Source organism: Micropterus salmoides, unplaced genomic scaffold (assembly GCF_014851395.1).
Source record: "Micropterus salmoides isolate LMB-PRFRI ecotype aquatic unplaced genomic scaffold, ASM1485139v1 Ms_hic_scaffold_1, whole genome shotgun sequence".
Classification (NCBI taxonomy): domain Eukaryota; kingdom Metazoa; phylum Chordata; class Actinopteri; order Centrarchiformes; family Centrarchidae; genus Micropterus; species Micropterus salmoides.
In genome coordinates, this window is record NW_024040040.1 from 10736728 (window position 1) to 10753193 (window position 16466).

The 16466-nt window shown below is 40.3% G+C and overlaps 1 protein-coding gene across 1 annotated transcript in view; it reads right to left on the reverse strand.

Moving 5' to 3' along the window:
* LOC119902128 (gamma-aminobutyric acid receptor subunit gamma-3-like) overlaps positions 1–16466 on the reverse strand; it is a 41634-nt gene that overhangs the window by 8619 nt on the left and 16549 nt on the right. Inside the window, exon 5 of the mRNA XM_038718076.1 lies at positions 12970–13122. Within this exon, the coding sequence (XP_038574004.1) occupies positions 12970–13122 (153 nt within the window). The remainder of the gene's footprint in view (positions 1–12969; positions 13123–16466) is intronic.

Here is a 16466-nt window from a genome sequence, read left to right on the forward strand (position 1 = left end):
CTAGTTGCTTTTTATAAATGATATTGGTATTGGTCTGAAAAAGGTAGAGAGCAGACCAAACTACTGTGAGGCATATGAGGGGGGAAGACACCATTTTTTAAAAACACATTCGACTCATAGTAGAGAATAAGAGCAGGTCACACGTTTGTGTCTCTTAGCATTACTAGCCTTATCACCCTGGATTTATTTATCTCTGTATTTTCATTGAAAATATCTAAACAGTGTCAGAACAATTATACAGATGTAATTCTACAATGAAATTATGTTAAATTTAACATGACTTTGAAATAAGAGCATTTTTATTCCATGGCAATATTCAGGTTTCTTTTTTAAAAATATTGTCTGGAACTCAAACAGAGCATATGATTCCCTATTAAAACTCCACCATTAACAGGCTACAAGCTGAGAGATGGCACAGTCAAGTTAAGTACAACTAATGTTTCAACAAGATATCATCTAAAAAATGGTAGAGAAGACCATTATGTTATCAGTACAGTAACAGTTTTTCACTCATTATAGGAAATGTACCAAGAGCAAATCTTAACAGCACATGACATCTAATGAACCCCTCATATATTTTAAATGTAAAATCTTATTCTGGAAAATTACTAGCAACTAGTCATTTAATGCAAGTTTGTAGTGGAATCAAAACATCTACGTGTTCTTCTGAAATTTAGTGGACATTAATCATGAAGTCTCAAATTTATATTTTATTAAGTATTTGTGTTTTATTTAAGTACTTCTCTTAAATAAAATACAAATACTTTAGCTTAAAATGTACTAACGTGCAGTGGTGGACTAAATTTAGCTTGTTTCTCACACCTCTGGCAACAACAAAAGTCGGCAGAAAGAAAAAAAGTGCTTGCGGGAAAAAAACCTATGAGAAAATGTTAGAAATCAATTATTTGAAATGAGTTATACTAAAAGACATTTAGCATGATCTGAGTAGAGCTGTTTTAATGTGCCCCAAAAAATAAATAAATAAATACTTGTTGATTTATTTATTGGTTTGTTGGTTGAAAATATCCAGAATCAAGTCAAGAGACATGTTCTGCAGTCCTTCTTGTGAATAACCTGACCAGCCAACATCTATTCTTCTTTCTGGACTTTTTGTCTCTCTTGCTTTAACACAGACTCAAGTTCATCCAGCCTGGTTTCCGTGCTGGTCCAGTCCTCTTGTTTCTTCTTTAGAGTGTGCTGTGCAGTGAAGATTTTAGTTTTCTTGGCCTTCTCCTCCAGGTCCATGGCCTTCACCTGTTTTTTTTCTTGAAGGGCTTCATTGGTGCAGAGTTTGGCTCTAAGCTCCTCCATTTCACAGCGAAGTGTCTCTTGGTCCTTCTTCGTGTTTAGCAGCTTGTTACCTCCAGGTCTTTCTGAGCCTTTAGGAGCTGTTGCTGGAACTTCTCTGCCAGGTCTGTCTGGGAGGCCTTTGTGCTCTGGGCTGGAGCCTCCTCATACCGTTCTGCAGCAGGGTTGCTGTTTTTCTGTTGCAGTTTCTTGTTGGCCTCTTCCAGTTTGCGATTCTGGCTTGCCATGATCTTATCTGCAAGAATCAGTCTGTTAGCAGCATTGACTCTTTCAATGCCAGCCTCACTCAGCTCAAATTTCAGCTTTTGAATCACCTCCAGACAAGACCTGGTCTCATTGCTGCGGGACTGTTCCAGCTGGTCTTTGAGCTCTTTAATCGCTCGCTCAGCTTCTGCAGTAAAGTAGTTAAAACTTATTGCGAACCTCTTCCAGCTGGATCTTTAAATCCAGGGCCTTTCGCTCCGCTGCTGCAAATCTGCAGTGGAACAGGTGCTGTTGGAACTGGGAGTCTTCCAGTTGGGCTTTGAGAGCAGCGTTCTCCTCCAGCAGATCATGTCTGACTCTGTCCTTCTTGGGTTTAAAATGGGACTTGCTCTTGAAATGCCAATTCCCCGCAAAGTTTCTGGTGTTTCTTCTAGAGTCTTCCAGCTCTGCATGATGCTGATTCTCCAGGTTTCTTCTTTTCAGTTTGACAACTCTCTGGTTTTGTGTTGCTTCCATTGTGGCTGAAAAATATCGAGTGAAGAAATCCAACTTTCCATCTCCAGCTTGCTGTCTCAACATTCATCAAGGAATGTGATGTCATAAAGCATTAGGGCTTCCATTGGCTAATTCTGCTCTATTCTAGTTTTTGTTTTCAAATTGCCAAACAAAACCTAATGTAAAAAAATGGTCAGCTGCACCAAAAATCCAGTTGCAAAAGCAGCTTTGAAATCAATATTCCAAAGTATTTCCTCATGTGTAACACATTCAACCTAGTTTGTGCCTAACTGTTTAACATTTGAAACTTCTTCATCAATCCTTAAATTAGATCATATTATAATCTCTCTAATAAAGGCAGGAATCTCTGAGCGTGTGTGTGTGTGTGTGTGTGTGTGTGTGTGTGTGTGTATGTTTGTATTTCGATTATGTCGAGAACCGTTCATCCAATCGACCTCATGGGTCCGCAGGGTGTGTTGCTGTGGACCCAACGGAGTACAGTGTCGCGACACGTTCAGAATGAATACACTTTGAATAAAGTACAGTGCAGCACAAGCCGCTCCGATCTGCAACAGTGAGGGTGGCGTATGCTTGTGGGGGCGGGGCTTATACGCCCCGATGTGGTAATGAATTGCTGAAACAGAGTTATCGTCATTACGCAAGTTTGATATGAGCTAGAAACGAATGTGTTGAAAAGGAGTTTTAGGTTCTGAGGAAGCACTGAATATTTTACAGTATCTCCGCCATTGTCCTGTTGTTTCAGTGCTGTAGGTGAAACCAATGTGAGGCACACTTTTTTAACAAGCCCTGCTTTATCTACAAAGCGCAGGAAGTCATCACATCGGCCCCTGTAAACAGGTACGGCACGAGTAAAATAGATGCAGCCATCAATGGCAAAATATTAGCTCTTCTTTCCTCTTCATTTGAAGTGTAGTTGTGTACTTTCAACAATCTGCATAGGTTTATCTCCATTAAATACATTTTGTCTGGCTTTGCATTTTTCAGTAGTCATGAAAATAGTCAAATATGATCATATAAAGATGAGGGCTGGGGGCTTCTGCCCAGATTGTGTGCATAAGTTTGACATAATAAAATCAAACCAAACTAAATTTATTTAAAAACAAGTAATAAAAATAGGTGTTCAGTTTTGCAGGATATGTACTATAAATATACCAATAAGAAGGCAGACAGATAACTGCACAAAAATGTTACAAAAGCAGCTGGGAAATCAATAATCTGAGCACCAAAACCTTTCCTCTTGACAAAGATATTAAAACATCTATTGGTCTAACCAAGGAAAAGAACATTTATGGAGAAAGAAATGTCAAGTACCAGAGGCTGGACAGATTCTAAGTCTTGTTAACTTCTTCTGATACTTCCTCCTTCATTTAGACGAGGTATTTATTTAACAGTAATGTAATGAGCAGTTTGGTGTATTTTGTCAAATTAAGTTTCTAGTTTATGGAAGCCAATTTCTGCCCCCCCAAAATCTAATTTTTACTTTGAGATTCTAAGTCAAATCTATAAGGTACTCAGTAAAAACTGAGATACTAAATCATAATTTAGTAGTAGTATTTATTTTGATCATGCATAACCTTTACTCTGCTTCTCCTTCGTTCTTTTTTTCTTGGCCTCCATACTTATAGCGACACAAGACATTTAGACAATTCACAGCAGAGATTTGTTTTGGACTTCTCAGATGATGCTGACAGTTATGTCCTGAGCGACCTACAGACCGTGGTCATTAGTCAGCCTCTGGAGAGGTAAAGCGGTCCACTTGTCTTTTAATAACAGGGATGAGTGATGGAAATGAGGCTTGACCACTATAGAGAAAACTCTCAGTGAATTGAAAATGCGTAATAGCCAAGTTGGGAAAGTACCTGGTCAGCGCGACTGATGTGTGGGAGGTGAGTAGCCTTTTTCGAAAAGAGTTGTCACATTGTAAAAGGAGCTGTTATGAGTATCAATAATTGCCTGTCACGCTGGTAAACAACTATCCTGACTGGAGATAACTTCTAATTGTGTCTCATTGTGTCATCAGTGACATTGTTTGAGAAATGACTCCCTGCGGTGTCTTAAAGGAGAATACTGTGTTCGCTTGGTGAAATGAAATCAATTCTTTTCGGAGAGACGAAACCAGTGACATTAATGCCCACTGGGGGCATCGATATCTACTGCTGTGACACACACATTATTCTGGTGAGCTTGCCGCCGTTCCCTCTCATCCTCTCCTCTTTCTCTTCCTGCCGCGTCTCACCCCGCCTCTCCCTCTCCATCCCTCTCTCTCTCTCTCTCTCTCTCTCTCTCTCCTCTGTCTCTTTCATCCTCATCTCCCACATGTCTTTCATGGCAGAGTGTGCCACTGTTTTCGCCTGTGGTTTCCATAGAGACGAGTTGCTCCCGTCTATTTCAAGCTACCTCCTCTGGTCTAGTGCTCGTCTAGACTTTCTCTTTCCCCCTGCTCATTAGATTTAAGCGCCAAACTAGGTAAATGAACAACTATCTGCTTCTAATACCTTATTATCTGTTCAAATCCCAGTGTACTGTAGACTGTGTGATCTCAATGAAGCGCACTGACACCACTGATTTTTTATTTGTTTTTCTTTTCCTTTGTTTTTTTTTATATCACAAGCTACCTACCGGCTGCTCACAGTATGGGCTGCTATTTCAAATCAAGGTCATGAGTCTTCTTAGTACAGTTTAATTCATTCTGTGGGAATTGTCGCTACAGGATGCCATAGCAACCGGGTGATTCCTGTCTGCGCAGGCGATCTGAGCAACACAAAGTCTCACATCTACAGAAAACCGAGGGCCGTCACAGAGAAGTGAGAAAAGCTCCAGTACATATGCCTGCACAAAGCAAATATGCTACAGACATTCTGTGATAAATAATTTGATGGCGTGATCACAGCAACATGAAACCTCATTCTGTTTTTTTTTTACATGCAAGTAAATTTACAAAACAAGATTTGAATAAGACATAAAATAAAATAGCGTAGTGTTGATGGAGTATTGCCACAATATGTTTACAAAAATCCGACGCTGACCTTTGTTATCTGTGCAGGGGTAAACCAGGTGGAACAGACCACAGTTTGTCCACAAGGAGCATCTATAAATAGTACGGAGGAGTACCAGTGAAGGATCAGTGGCCAGGTCGCGAGACAGACTTAATCCTTCCTGAGACCAAGGTTTTTAAATTTTACATTGAATTGGACATTGAATTTTGTGTTTGTCCGTGTTAAACCTAAACTATCCGTATGATTGTACAACAAAATTGGCTAGCATTCAGTGTTTATGAAGATGTTTTTACCAGTTTCAGTCCTCTGAATTGACAAACATCGTCTCTGATTTATTCAGTTATTCATTAAAAGTCTGGAGTCATGCCCACTGAGGAGTGTTAACCTCCAGGTGACCAATCAGAGTTTCCTCTACGAGATTAAGAATGGGGATGTCATCTTCCTACATTTATAACTAGCTACCCAGCTAGATTAATCCATTACCATTTGGTTAATTAATCTATAACTATTTTTATAATTGATTAATCCATCCATCCATCGTCAACCGCTTATCCTGCATACAGGGTTGCGGGAGGGCTGGAGCCAATCCCAGCGGACATCGGGCGAAAGGCGGGGTACACTCTGGACAGGTCGCCAGTCCATCGCAGGGCCACACATAGACAAACAACCAGTCACACTCACACACCTAATGACAATTTAGGGTCACCAATCAACCTAGTCCGCATGTCTTTGGACGGTGGGAGGAAGCCGGAGCACCCGGAAGAGAACCCACGCAGACACGGGGAGAACATGCAAACTCCACACAGACAGACCGGGACGACTGGGGTTCAAACCCACTACCTTCTTGCTGTGAGGCAACAGTGCTAACCACTGAACCACCGCTCCGCCCACTAATTGATTAATCATCAAATTAATTTTGCAAATGCCCAAAAATTCGGTGGCTCCAGCTCCTCAAATGAGAATATTTGCGGGTTATCTTAGTCTTCTATCAGCTTTGTGTTAGGGTTAAAGTTATTTTTGGACTGTTGGTCGAACAAAACAAGAGGGAGAAACACTTCTTGTAAACAAAATTTTTCTGTTTACAAAAAAACTCAAAAAAAACAACCTGCTCCTGCAGCATTTGTGAGGACTGAAAATGATGTTGGCCACATGGTGTATACATCACTCGCTTGTTTTTACGCAATGAACCGGCTGTTGAATGACCAGGTGTCAACTGCACACGTGTTAAGCAACAACTAAATAGAGTCTGTAACCACAGAATATGCATCATTTGAACACACAAATGAGTTTGTGTTTGAATGCACAAACACCAAGCATGTTGTTACAAAAAATGTTTTCCTATAAACCCATTTCCTCCCTGTCATAAAAAGGGTGCCACTATTGTCTGTTTGTATCAGTGAATCAGTATGTTTGTTTTGAAGAGCAAGAATACAGATTAGAGATCACAGCAGCACCAAATAACAGTGAATATACATGACCTGACAAAGTAGGCTAATGTGAAGTTGAAATGATGCAGTTAGAAGAGTTGAAGTGGAATAAAAGTGCGTATTATTTACAAAAGTGAAGGCGTTCCCATTTTAAGCTGTGGAGCACTCCAGCAGGTTTCCCACCACATAAACGCAAAGGAAAAACCCAGTGTACATAGGAGCTGACTGTCTCCTCGGCGAGAGCCTTGTTTGTTTGTGGTAATTATGCTGATGTTTTCAAATTAATGTGCTAGTGATTGAGGTTAAAATGCTACATGTGGTAACTTTAATCTAATCTGATTAAAGGTGTTTCACACTCACGGTAGAGGGCTTGACTTGAAGGCACATCTCGCACACATGTAATCAGTCAGATGGTCCTACATGAGTCCCCTCTGACCAAGGAGACTAAACAGCCTACAGCGAGTCTACTCGCTATAATTACTCTGCCGTGTGTTTTCTGATGGTCGGATGGTTTGATCTATGGAGCATGATATATGAGGCGACTTTAAGGGCAGATAACTTCCTTGTATTGATGCTTTAATTGCAGCATATTAACAGCTTGTTGGTGTGAAAACAGCTTTACACAATAATGACCTTATTAATGATTATTATAAACGGCCTTCCTATTTTACTCTTTTTATGCTTTGTAAAGCACTTTGTGACTTTTTTCTGGGAAATGTGCTATTTTAAATAAACTTTACTTACTTACTAACTTAATTAATTGTGGCTCACTTGTTTTGTTAGAAGTATTAAGTACTACCATAAGACCATATCACTTGTCAAAAAGAAACAGCTCAGAGACAGAAACAAAGCCGAACATATAACGAGTTTCTCTCTGTGGTGAGCAGAGCATCCGATTTAGATCCCCAGATCTCTTCACAGTGCAGTCTGAGGGACTGATGTCTCTGTACTACCACCTATCTTTAACTCCCTCCCTCCTTGGTAGAGTTCTCACGAGGAACCTTGTCAGCTCTTATATCCAAGCTGACACTTTTGACAAGCATTTGTGAGAATGACAGCTCTCGCAGGGAAACCTTGGGTTTTTAAATGCTATCTCCTTTTTCCCCCTACCACACCCATATCATGAGAAATAAGCTTCTTTTGTTGCCACTGCTTGCTCTTAGCCGTGGCCCAACATTTAAAATGACTACATACAAATCAAACAGGGTGTTTTATGTATTTTGTTCAAATTAGAGCCAAAGAGTCAGCTTAGGGAGGAGGTTGGGGAGGTTGGATAGGTTCAGAGCCACTAACATTAAGCAGAGGTGAGAAGTGAGCTACAGAGATCTGCTCACTTCTTTCTAATTCAACACCCCTAGATTTCATTTGATTTCTAACATGTAGTCTTCAGACTGAATCTATGCTGAAGTGACATCACATCAAGTGACATCCCTTGTGCTGACGTAGCTCCCTCTGGAACCGCGAAAGGCTTTGTGTGATTTTTTAACATATGTAGTAGTACCTGTCAACAGACTTTGATGTGTAAAATCGGTGGAGTTCCCCTATGTTGCTGTTGAGATGGTCATTTCTGATTATTTCAAGAGCAGAACTAGGGATGCTGGGTGATGGCAGAAATCTCACAGATGGACATCTCAAAACACGGGCACATGATACCAAAAATACCAGCATTACTAGATTTTGGGGAAAATATGTTCTCTTGCAGCAGCTAGCCTGTCAAGAGATTTCAGAGGGAGAATTGTCCTTGAGCGAGACTTCTGTTTCTGGGTGTCATGGGGAGTCACTCGTAGGGATCCTTTCCACGATGTTGTCAGACTCCTGATATAACAGTCTAAACCTCCTAGTTGCAAAAAGAAGCACTTTTTGTGGATGTGATTTTGACGGCCGCAAATGCCTTGAAGGAATACGTCGGTTCACAGCTGCCGGCCGAAGCCATCTACTGCACGGATTCCAAAACTTTTTGTACCTACTAATCATTTCAACAATATGTGAAAATGAGGCCCACTTTTAAAATACTTAAATTATCCTTTACATGAACTTCTGTGACACTGTGAAATTCTGTTTCACCCTGGACAACTCTGTGTGGCATGATGATGGATGTTACTGCCCTGTTCAATTAACTCCAGTGCCACAGTTCTCTTTTACCCTCTTGAGCTGTACATTCTCAACTTGTGCCTTGGGATGGGTGTAATATCCCATCAACAACCGCCCCCTATCTCTGCCAAGATCCATCTGAGCTGCAGAGATTGAGGTCTAATGGGAATCAACCTGATCTCAGCTCTTTTACTTCCCGCCTGCTGCTATCCAAACGCCCTGCCTCTGAAGGAATAGCAGGTGAGTGACAGCTCTTTGGAAAAACCACCTGGAACATGTTAGCAGCTTGTCAAGGCACACTGCCTTGAGGAGTGGGGTTGGGGCATCACCTGCCTTTTTCTTGGGCTTCAACCTCTCTGTGGTGCGCTTGATCCTTCTCCCTCCTTGTGACATTTCTCACTGCCATTAGGTGCCAGAGGCCTTCACTTTGCTCTACACTCTTGTTTTGTTCCTCTCTTGCGCCCAGCTTTTCTGCCTCTTATCTCTCCTTTCCTCTTAGCCTCGGGAACACGTCTCAGGCTAACCTGAACACAGGGGCGATGTACTAGGGAAGAAAGGCTAAATGACTTTCTGTTGTTGAGCTGAATGTGGATGTTTATCAGGAATGAGACAGCTTGCAACCTGTTGTCTAAGGGAGATCACAAGCCTTTCACTGCCTTTGGTCATGTATCATACCACCACCCACGCACTGTGAGCCTTGACTGCCTTGGGTAGTTTTCTACGTCAGGCAGACAGACGGGTTGAGTGAATGATGGAGAGACAGACGGGCACATACACATTAAGAGAGTATTGAGGTAAATGCTGAAAGGAACAGCTGTAGCTATGACTGCGATGCAGTGACCGTACATTTTTCCTGCACTGGTAAAAAATAGAGTGGGCACGGCCTAGAAAAAATTAATATGAAGTAAAACCTCTCCAGTATATCTTTATTTAGCTATGAGACTTTTGGTAGCTGGGAAAAAAAATCACATGAATCAGCTTTTGGTAAAAAGCAAAAAAGCCATAGTATTTCAGCACATATCTGCAGCTTCTACAAACACATTTCTGAGCACATTCTGAAAATAAACTGTGTTGTTGTCTCTCTTGATCTCAATGGCTTCCCACTGTTTTGATGTTCAGCTGTCACCGTGTCAACTTTCATCAGCCTAACTGTGTAGTAACAAGTGTAGTATCTCTTATTGCAATCAGCTTTCATTACCAGCACAAAAGGAAAGGCTCCATTTGACCCAGCGCACATGTGACTAATAACACTAGCTTATTATTGAATTTCGATACAACATGAGACGACTTTATTGTGCAACTATCAGGGAAGTTTTTTCTCTGGACTTGGTAACGAATAGGGACGGACAGAACTCCAATATGACTTCTTTATTACTACAGAGCCATTCCAGATGACCTTCTGTGATATTGGCTGACTGGCAGGCTAATGAAGAGCAGGAGGGACTGAGTGGAATTAAAGTACTTCAGAGGTGTGTGTGCTGCCTCGATGCAAGTGACATCGGGGGTGAAGGGGGGCCAGAGGTTGGCGAAGTCAGCGTGGGAGGAGTTCTTGGGTCAAGTGAGAAAGTTTGGGTGGTGGAGGTTAAAGAGTTAGAGTCTAACCTCATTCAACAAGTAATGCCAAAGTGCCAGAGAGCTGCTGTGGTGGAGTTAACAGTACCACTCAATTATTCAGGGCCTTCCTGGGCTACATGTGAGGTTTTGTCTGTTTGTGAAACCTGGGGGGAGTTTTAATTTGTACTCCAATTTACGTTCTTACTTCGCAACCTCAGGGAGCGAATAAGGAACCACTCCCAAAAATGGTAGTCCTGCATTGACCTGACCTGTTGACATATAACATGTATTCTGCTGAATCTTTATAGAACAAAACGAGAAAGGAAATCAGTGAGAGCAGGATGCTGCTGAACACACTAAAACAATATATCATGCAGGTTGGCAGTGCATCTACAATGGTTAAGTTGTTAAAATGCTGAATTAATGGACATAAATCAGTCTTTACCGTTATGGTTTGGGTTTTTTTTATGTTGTTTGGTCCTGTTTTATCCTTGTTTATGCCCTCCCTCTTGTGTTTGTCACACTCTGTCTCTGTGTTGCTGTCCTTTGGCTGTGGTTATGTTTGGTTTTGTCAGCTGTACATTTGTTTTGTCATCACGCGTCTGTGCTTGCCTTCCTGTGTTATTTTGTAGTGTTCTGTCTCTTGTCTTGTCTACCTGCACTTCCTGTCCCTGTGTGATTGTCTGATGTGTTTCACCTGCTTGCCATTCGGTTCATCCTTCCTGGTGTGTTTACTTGGGCTGTTCTTTTCATTCCTTGCATGTTCAGTGTGGCTACCTCGTGTCTCGTGTCCCACCAGTATTCCTTGTGCCTTCACAGTATTTTGGACTTTCTCTGTCTTTTTGGATTCATGGTTATTCTGCTGTTCGTCTTTGGTTTCATCATGTTTTGTTTTTTGGACTGTCCTCACCTCCACTAATTTTTCCTGCCTGTGTGGATTATTGTTTGTCCACTGCCAACCTCATCTGTAAGTTGCACCTGTTTCTTCAGTAAAACCCTCACTAAATATCCCTCTGTCTCTAAGTGTCAGCATCTGGGCCCCAAATCCCTGTTTTCTGTGTTGGCATTATGGCTGAAAACAACAGTTAAATTTATTGCCATTACATTCTATCAAATAAATAAACCTATGCTATGGAATGATTAGTCATTAACCGTAATTAGGATTATAGCAAATGATCAAATGGCGTAGTGGGAGGCTTAGCCATGGAACATGAAGGTATCATTTATTGTTGTGGAGGTTATCAGAAAAGAAAATTAGCAATTAGACAGAGGTCAGGCTGCTTTTGTGAGAAATGTGTGTTATTATAATCTTTTGTCATGTTTGCAAGCTTTTGTTTTACTGCTGTTTGAATCTATTTTTAGGTAGAGGTATGGCTCAAGGGATGGTAGTGCCAGTCTGTTGGTTATTCAGTTTGGTGGATGGATGAATTGCCATAAAACTTGGTACAGATATTCATGTCACTTTTCATCTAGCAGCATCATTGGATCCAAATTTTTCTTTTGATTTATGACCAAATTCCTGCAAAACGGATGACATCCGTGACATCAGCCTCTGCTGTACTTTGTGTTTAGAGTTAATATCAGTCAGCTCAGTGATGATGAACCAAGGTGGTATTTTTTGGCTTCAGCCCCTTTTCATCTTCAATATTATTCCCATAACAGTTTAATCTTTAAAAATCCTTTTAATATCCTTTAATACCCCTGAAGTATTGAACATATTCTATTGAATATATAATACTTAAGTATTTATTAAAGTGATATGATGTTTACAGGAAGTGATATATTCAGGTTGGATTTTTAGCTTATTCTCCCTAAATCCAGACAATTATTTTTTTTTAATTCTGCAATATCCACTGAAATGTAAAATAAGGTTCTGTGGGTATAAACAGTGTTTGAACAATATTAAATCATTAGTTGCAAACTGGATAGTCTGCCTAAGGTAATATTTTAATTTGCATATTGGATAAATGCAGTATATATATTCACTCTATACAAATCATTATGGACATGAACTTGTCAGACACTTACCTTGAATTCCACCTTAAATACCGACCATCAGCACAATATCATCATCCACAGGGAAGCAAATTAACTTAATGGTAGGCATGCAGTGGGGGAGGAAAACAATTCAAAATAATGGTCAACACATGCAAAAAAAGTAAGATTAACACCACAATAAAGGATGATAAAGAATCAAACAACACTGATGGGACATACATTTCAAAGATGGCTGTATGCACAGCTTAAGTACTGTGAAACATGCATTTGTGAATGGCTGATAAAGAATAACACAAGCGCACACACAGAGTTAAAAGATATCTTGTTCTTCATTTGTTGTCTTCTCTAACTCAACAACAATGTTGAGCGATGTGCAAATGTTCCAGTAACATGATTGCTTTTGCCGGTAATAACTACAGCAACAAAGACTGAGTAATGATATTGCAGTTACCAATCAAAAAAAGAGATTATTGCTTTTGCTGTCAAGCTGTCCAAATGTCAGATTGAACAGGAATGATCAAAAAAGGTCTAAATCCTGCCACAAACTCCTGATTCATTTCCCTCATATTAGACTCACACAGCTACAGCCTGAATGAGCAGTGGCAGGGAGCAGTATATTATCTGGTGAAAGTCCCATCACTTCAATTAAAGCAAATAGATGTCAAAACACTGGACATCACTATTCCCATGCTGATCATTCAAAGGCAAGAAAGGAATTATCTGCATATTTGGTGGGTGTTAACAAAAAGCAATATAATGAAAAATCATACTGCAACAAATTACTGCTCCCAAGGAGGTTTAAGTTATACAGGTCTTTATGAAAGGAAGTAATGTTCCCCACAGTTGCCCATGCAGTCACACTGGCAGTTGTGTACCTAGGGCCGTCCTTGCAGGCGTGGCATCGCTCTTGATCCAGAAGGAGACCCAGGAGAGGACCACAGTCAGGATACAGGGGATGTAGGTCTGGATGGTGAAGTATCCCATCCTTCTGCTGAGGTCAAAGTACACTGTCATCAACACATAGTCACCTGTTGAGAGAGAGAGAGAGAAAATGGAGTATAAAAACTGCAATAAAGAGATAACCGTATAATAAATACAGCATCATTGCTCCTGGGATGCCGATCTGTTGATTCAGCACTTTGGTCCAGTCTGAAGTATCTCAACAACTACTGGACGGATTGCCATTAATTTTATCCCAGCATTCACAGCCCTATTCTACTATAGTATATTATTATACTACAGTTGAGACTATAGTATAATAGTATACTTAGTATACTAATACTAATAAAAACTAAACTGAAACTAAGCATTTTCAAAAATTAAAAACTAAACTGAACAAGCCAAATCCGTAAAGTAAACTGAAATTGAAAACAAAATAAAAACAAAATAAAAAGAAATGTAAAATGCAAACTATAATAACCTTGCTTTGTACATTCAGATTTCCTTCAGGATGAATGAATATCCTTTAACGTCACTAACTAGCATTTAGCACCGCCATTATCAGGTCTGCAAAATGGATGACACTCCCATCAGCCTCAGCTGTGTTAAGTGCTAATTTTGTTTTTAATTTTCTTCATCTTTTTTCCATTTAAAGAACATAATCTCTGGTTCTGATGAGTGCTACATAGACAAACTCTATTTTATTATTATTTATTCAGCAAATATGACCATGCTAACACACTAAACTAAGATGATGAACATGGTCAATATTGTAGCTGCTAAACATCACCACATTAACATTGTCACAGTGAGCATGTTACCATGCTGACATTAGCATTTAGCTCACAGGGCTGCTTGTGTGACTGCAGAGTCTGTTGTATTAAGTTACATCATACTTCAAGGTCAGGCTGCTATTTTGTAAGTTACACTTAGACATTAGACATCAACCCATAAACTACAGACCACCATCCCTGAGGATCTGAAGCAGCACACTGGCTCACGAGTAATTAAAAGGTCTGCTATGTAGCTGGAGGCTACATTGTGCCGTGCTTTTAACTTGGTCATCAAAACAGAGGCCAGAACCATTATCCTGCATTTTATCAGAGAAGCAGATCAGTAGATTTTATGAGAGGATAGATCTGTGTATTATGTTTGGGAAGAGAATCTAGGTGTAGCACCCAGCCGGGGAATGACCCCTGGAGAATATCCCACACACAAAGAACCATTTTCTGTTAGAGTTTAACTGAAACCATTTCAGAGAGACGTCTGTCCAGTTTTCTAATGAGATTGTCAGAAGTGTCTAACGCTGTACTAAGATCAAACTTCTTAAGTATCTTTAACTAAGACCGTTTCTGTTCACCAAAGAGCCGATAAACTCCACTGAAATGTGTCAAAGTTGTTATTATTGGTCATACAAGGCATCAGAAAAGTGTTCAGTTCCTCCTCTGATAGTTTGAAATTAGGTCTATAATTGCTTAAAGTGAGATAATCTGGATCAAACGGGAAGGCAGGCAGGCAGACAGAGGGGACAAAGACAAGGAGACAGGAAAGAGAGGAGATAGCTGGAAAAGAAATGAGGTGAATAAGATTTAAAGAGAGCAGAGGACAGTAAGAGAGAAAAAAGGGGAGAGAAACCTTAATGGAGCCCAGACTACAGAGGAAGAAACTTCTCTCTAACTTGAGCAACTGTACAATGGCACTGTCGGTGTGAGGGGAAGAAACACGAGGAGAGTGACAGAATGTATTCGGCTGCCTCTTTAATGGTCCGACTACAGTAGGATGCTTGTTATTGCGAGCGTTAATTGACAGCAGCAGGGAGATACTGAGCTACAACACTTGGCGAACAAAAGCCATTGTTCTGTAACCTTGACAAAGTTCTACGCATCCGACAAGCATTACTTTAAATATTACTGAAGAATGTCTTTTGATAATCTGCTGCCACTCAGACATTTCCATGAAAAGGAAGCCGGTTTGAATAAAACATATGCAGAGGAAGACCTTTGCCCTCTGCTCAGATGCCGAATCTCACTTCATGCTCTACATAGAATTGAAATAATTTTAATCGCCAGGTGCACCAGCGTCATTGTCACAGTGTTTATCACTTACACAATTGCAAATGTGTATCAGTGCAGTACATGTAATGGTTATCTGCACAGTTCCTCCAGTTTTTTGTTGTTGATTTAGGGCCATCATGTGCCACCAGCTGGAGGGCTGCCAAAAAAGAAGATTTTATTAGTAATATTAATTAATTTCAGGCCCTCTTTCTATTTTTAAAACTCTGTCAAACTCACACAATGCAGCCTTTTATTGTTAAATAAACCCACCTCTGACACTACACTCAGCACCTGATGCTGAGAGCAGTCTGCAGGTAGACTCTGTAGAGGGACACTCTATTGGGAGAAGACACTCGTCATTTTATTCATTGAAACTGCAGGCTACTGCTTATTTTGCTCATCATGCGAGTCACATATGCAGTGAAATGCATAACCAGCTTACTTGTGTTCTATATTAACATCATATTATAACATGATCATAACCGGAGTACTAAGAATGTTGGTGCATCCTCAACTTAAAGGATCATTTTGGTATTAAAGGATATATCTAGGCCCTATTTTCACGTATTTCGGCGGATGTACATAGGATCACTATGAGTGACTCTCGGTGACACCCTTTGTTTTTAACAGGAAACGGAAGTAGCTCAAAGACAATTCTCGCTCTGAAATCTCGCAAGATTGTTGTTGCAGGAAGATGCCCGTGGAAACGTGAGTCAAAGTTGGAGAGAGGGGTTTGTTGCATTGGAGAAACACATGTCTTGCTAGCAGTTCTTCGGCGTTTCCTGTAACAACTCGCAAGATTACAGAGTGAGAATTGTTCTAGAGCGAGACTTCTGATTCCTGTTAAAAAACAAAAGTCTGGAGTCAGTCGGTGGCAAAAAGAAGCACTTTTTGTAGACGTAATTTTGATGGCCGCAATTTCCCTGAAGGAATAAGCTGCTGCCACTGCAGTCAGTTCTTGGCTGCAGGCTGAAGTCGTCTACTACAAGGATTTCAAAACTTTTTGACTCAAGCATTAGTTAATTAGTTGAACAAAAGATCTAAACACTGAATTTAAAATATAAACACAAATTTCCCAAGGTGCTCATGTTCAAGATTGCCACATTGAGGTATGTGAAATCGATAATGCACAGTAGGCTAAGTTTGTATAATTTAGAAAAAATCTGAATTATTTAATATGGTCAGGTCATCCACAAGTGAAAGCCTGACATTGATGATAACTGCGCCTCAGTACATGAGTCATGGACAATCAGGAACCTGCATGATGTTAAAATCATATCCTGAACATGATTGAAACCAGGGTGAGACTGAGAGTGCATGTAAAGGTGCTAATTGAAAGACTATTTGTTGATGTTGATTATAATTGAGTTCTGATAATA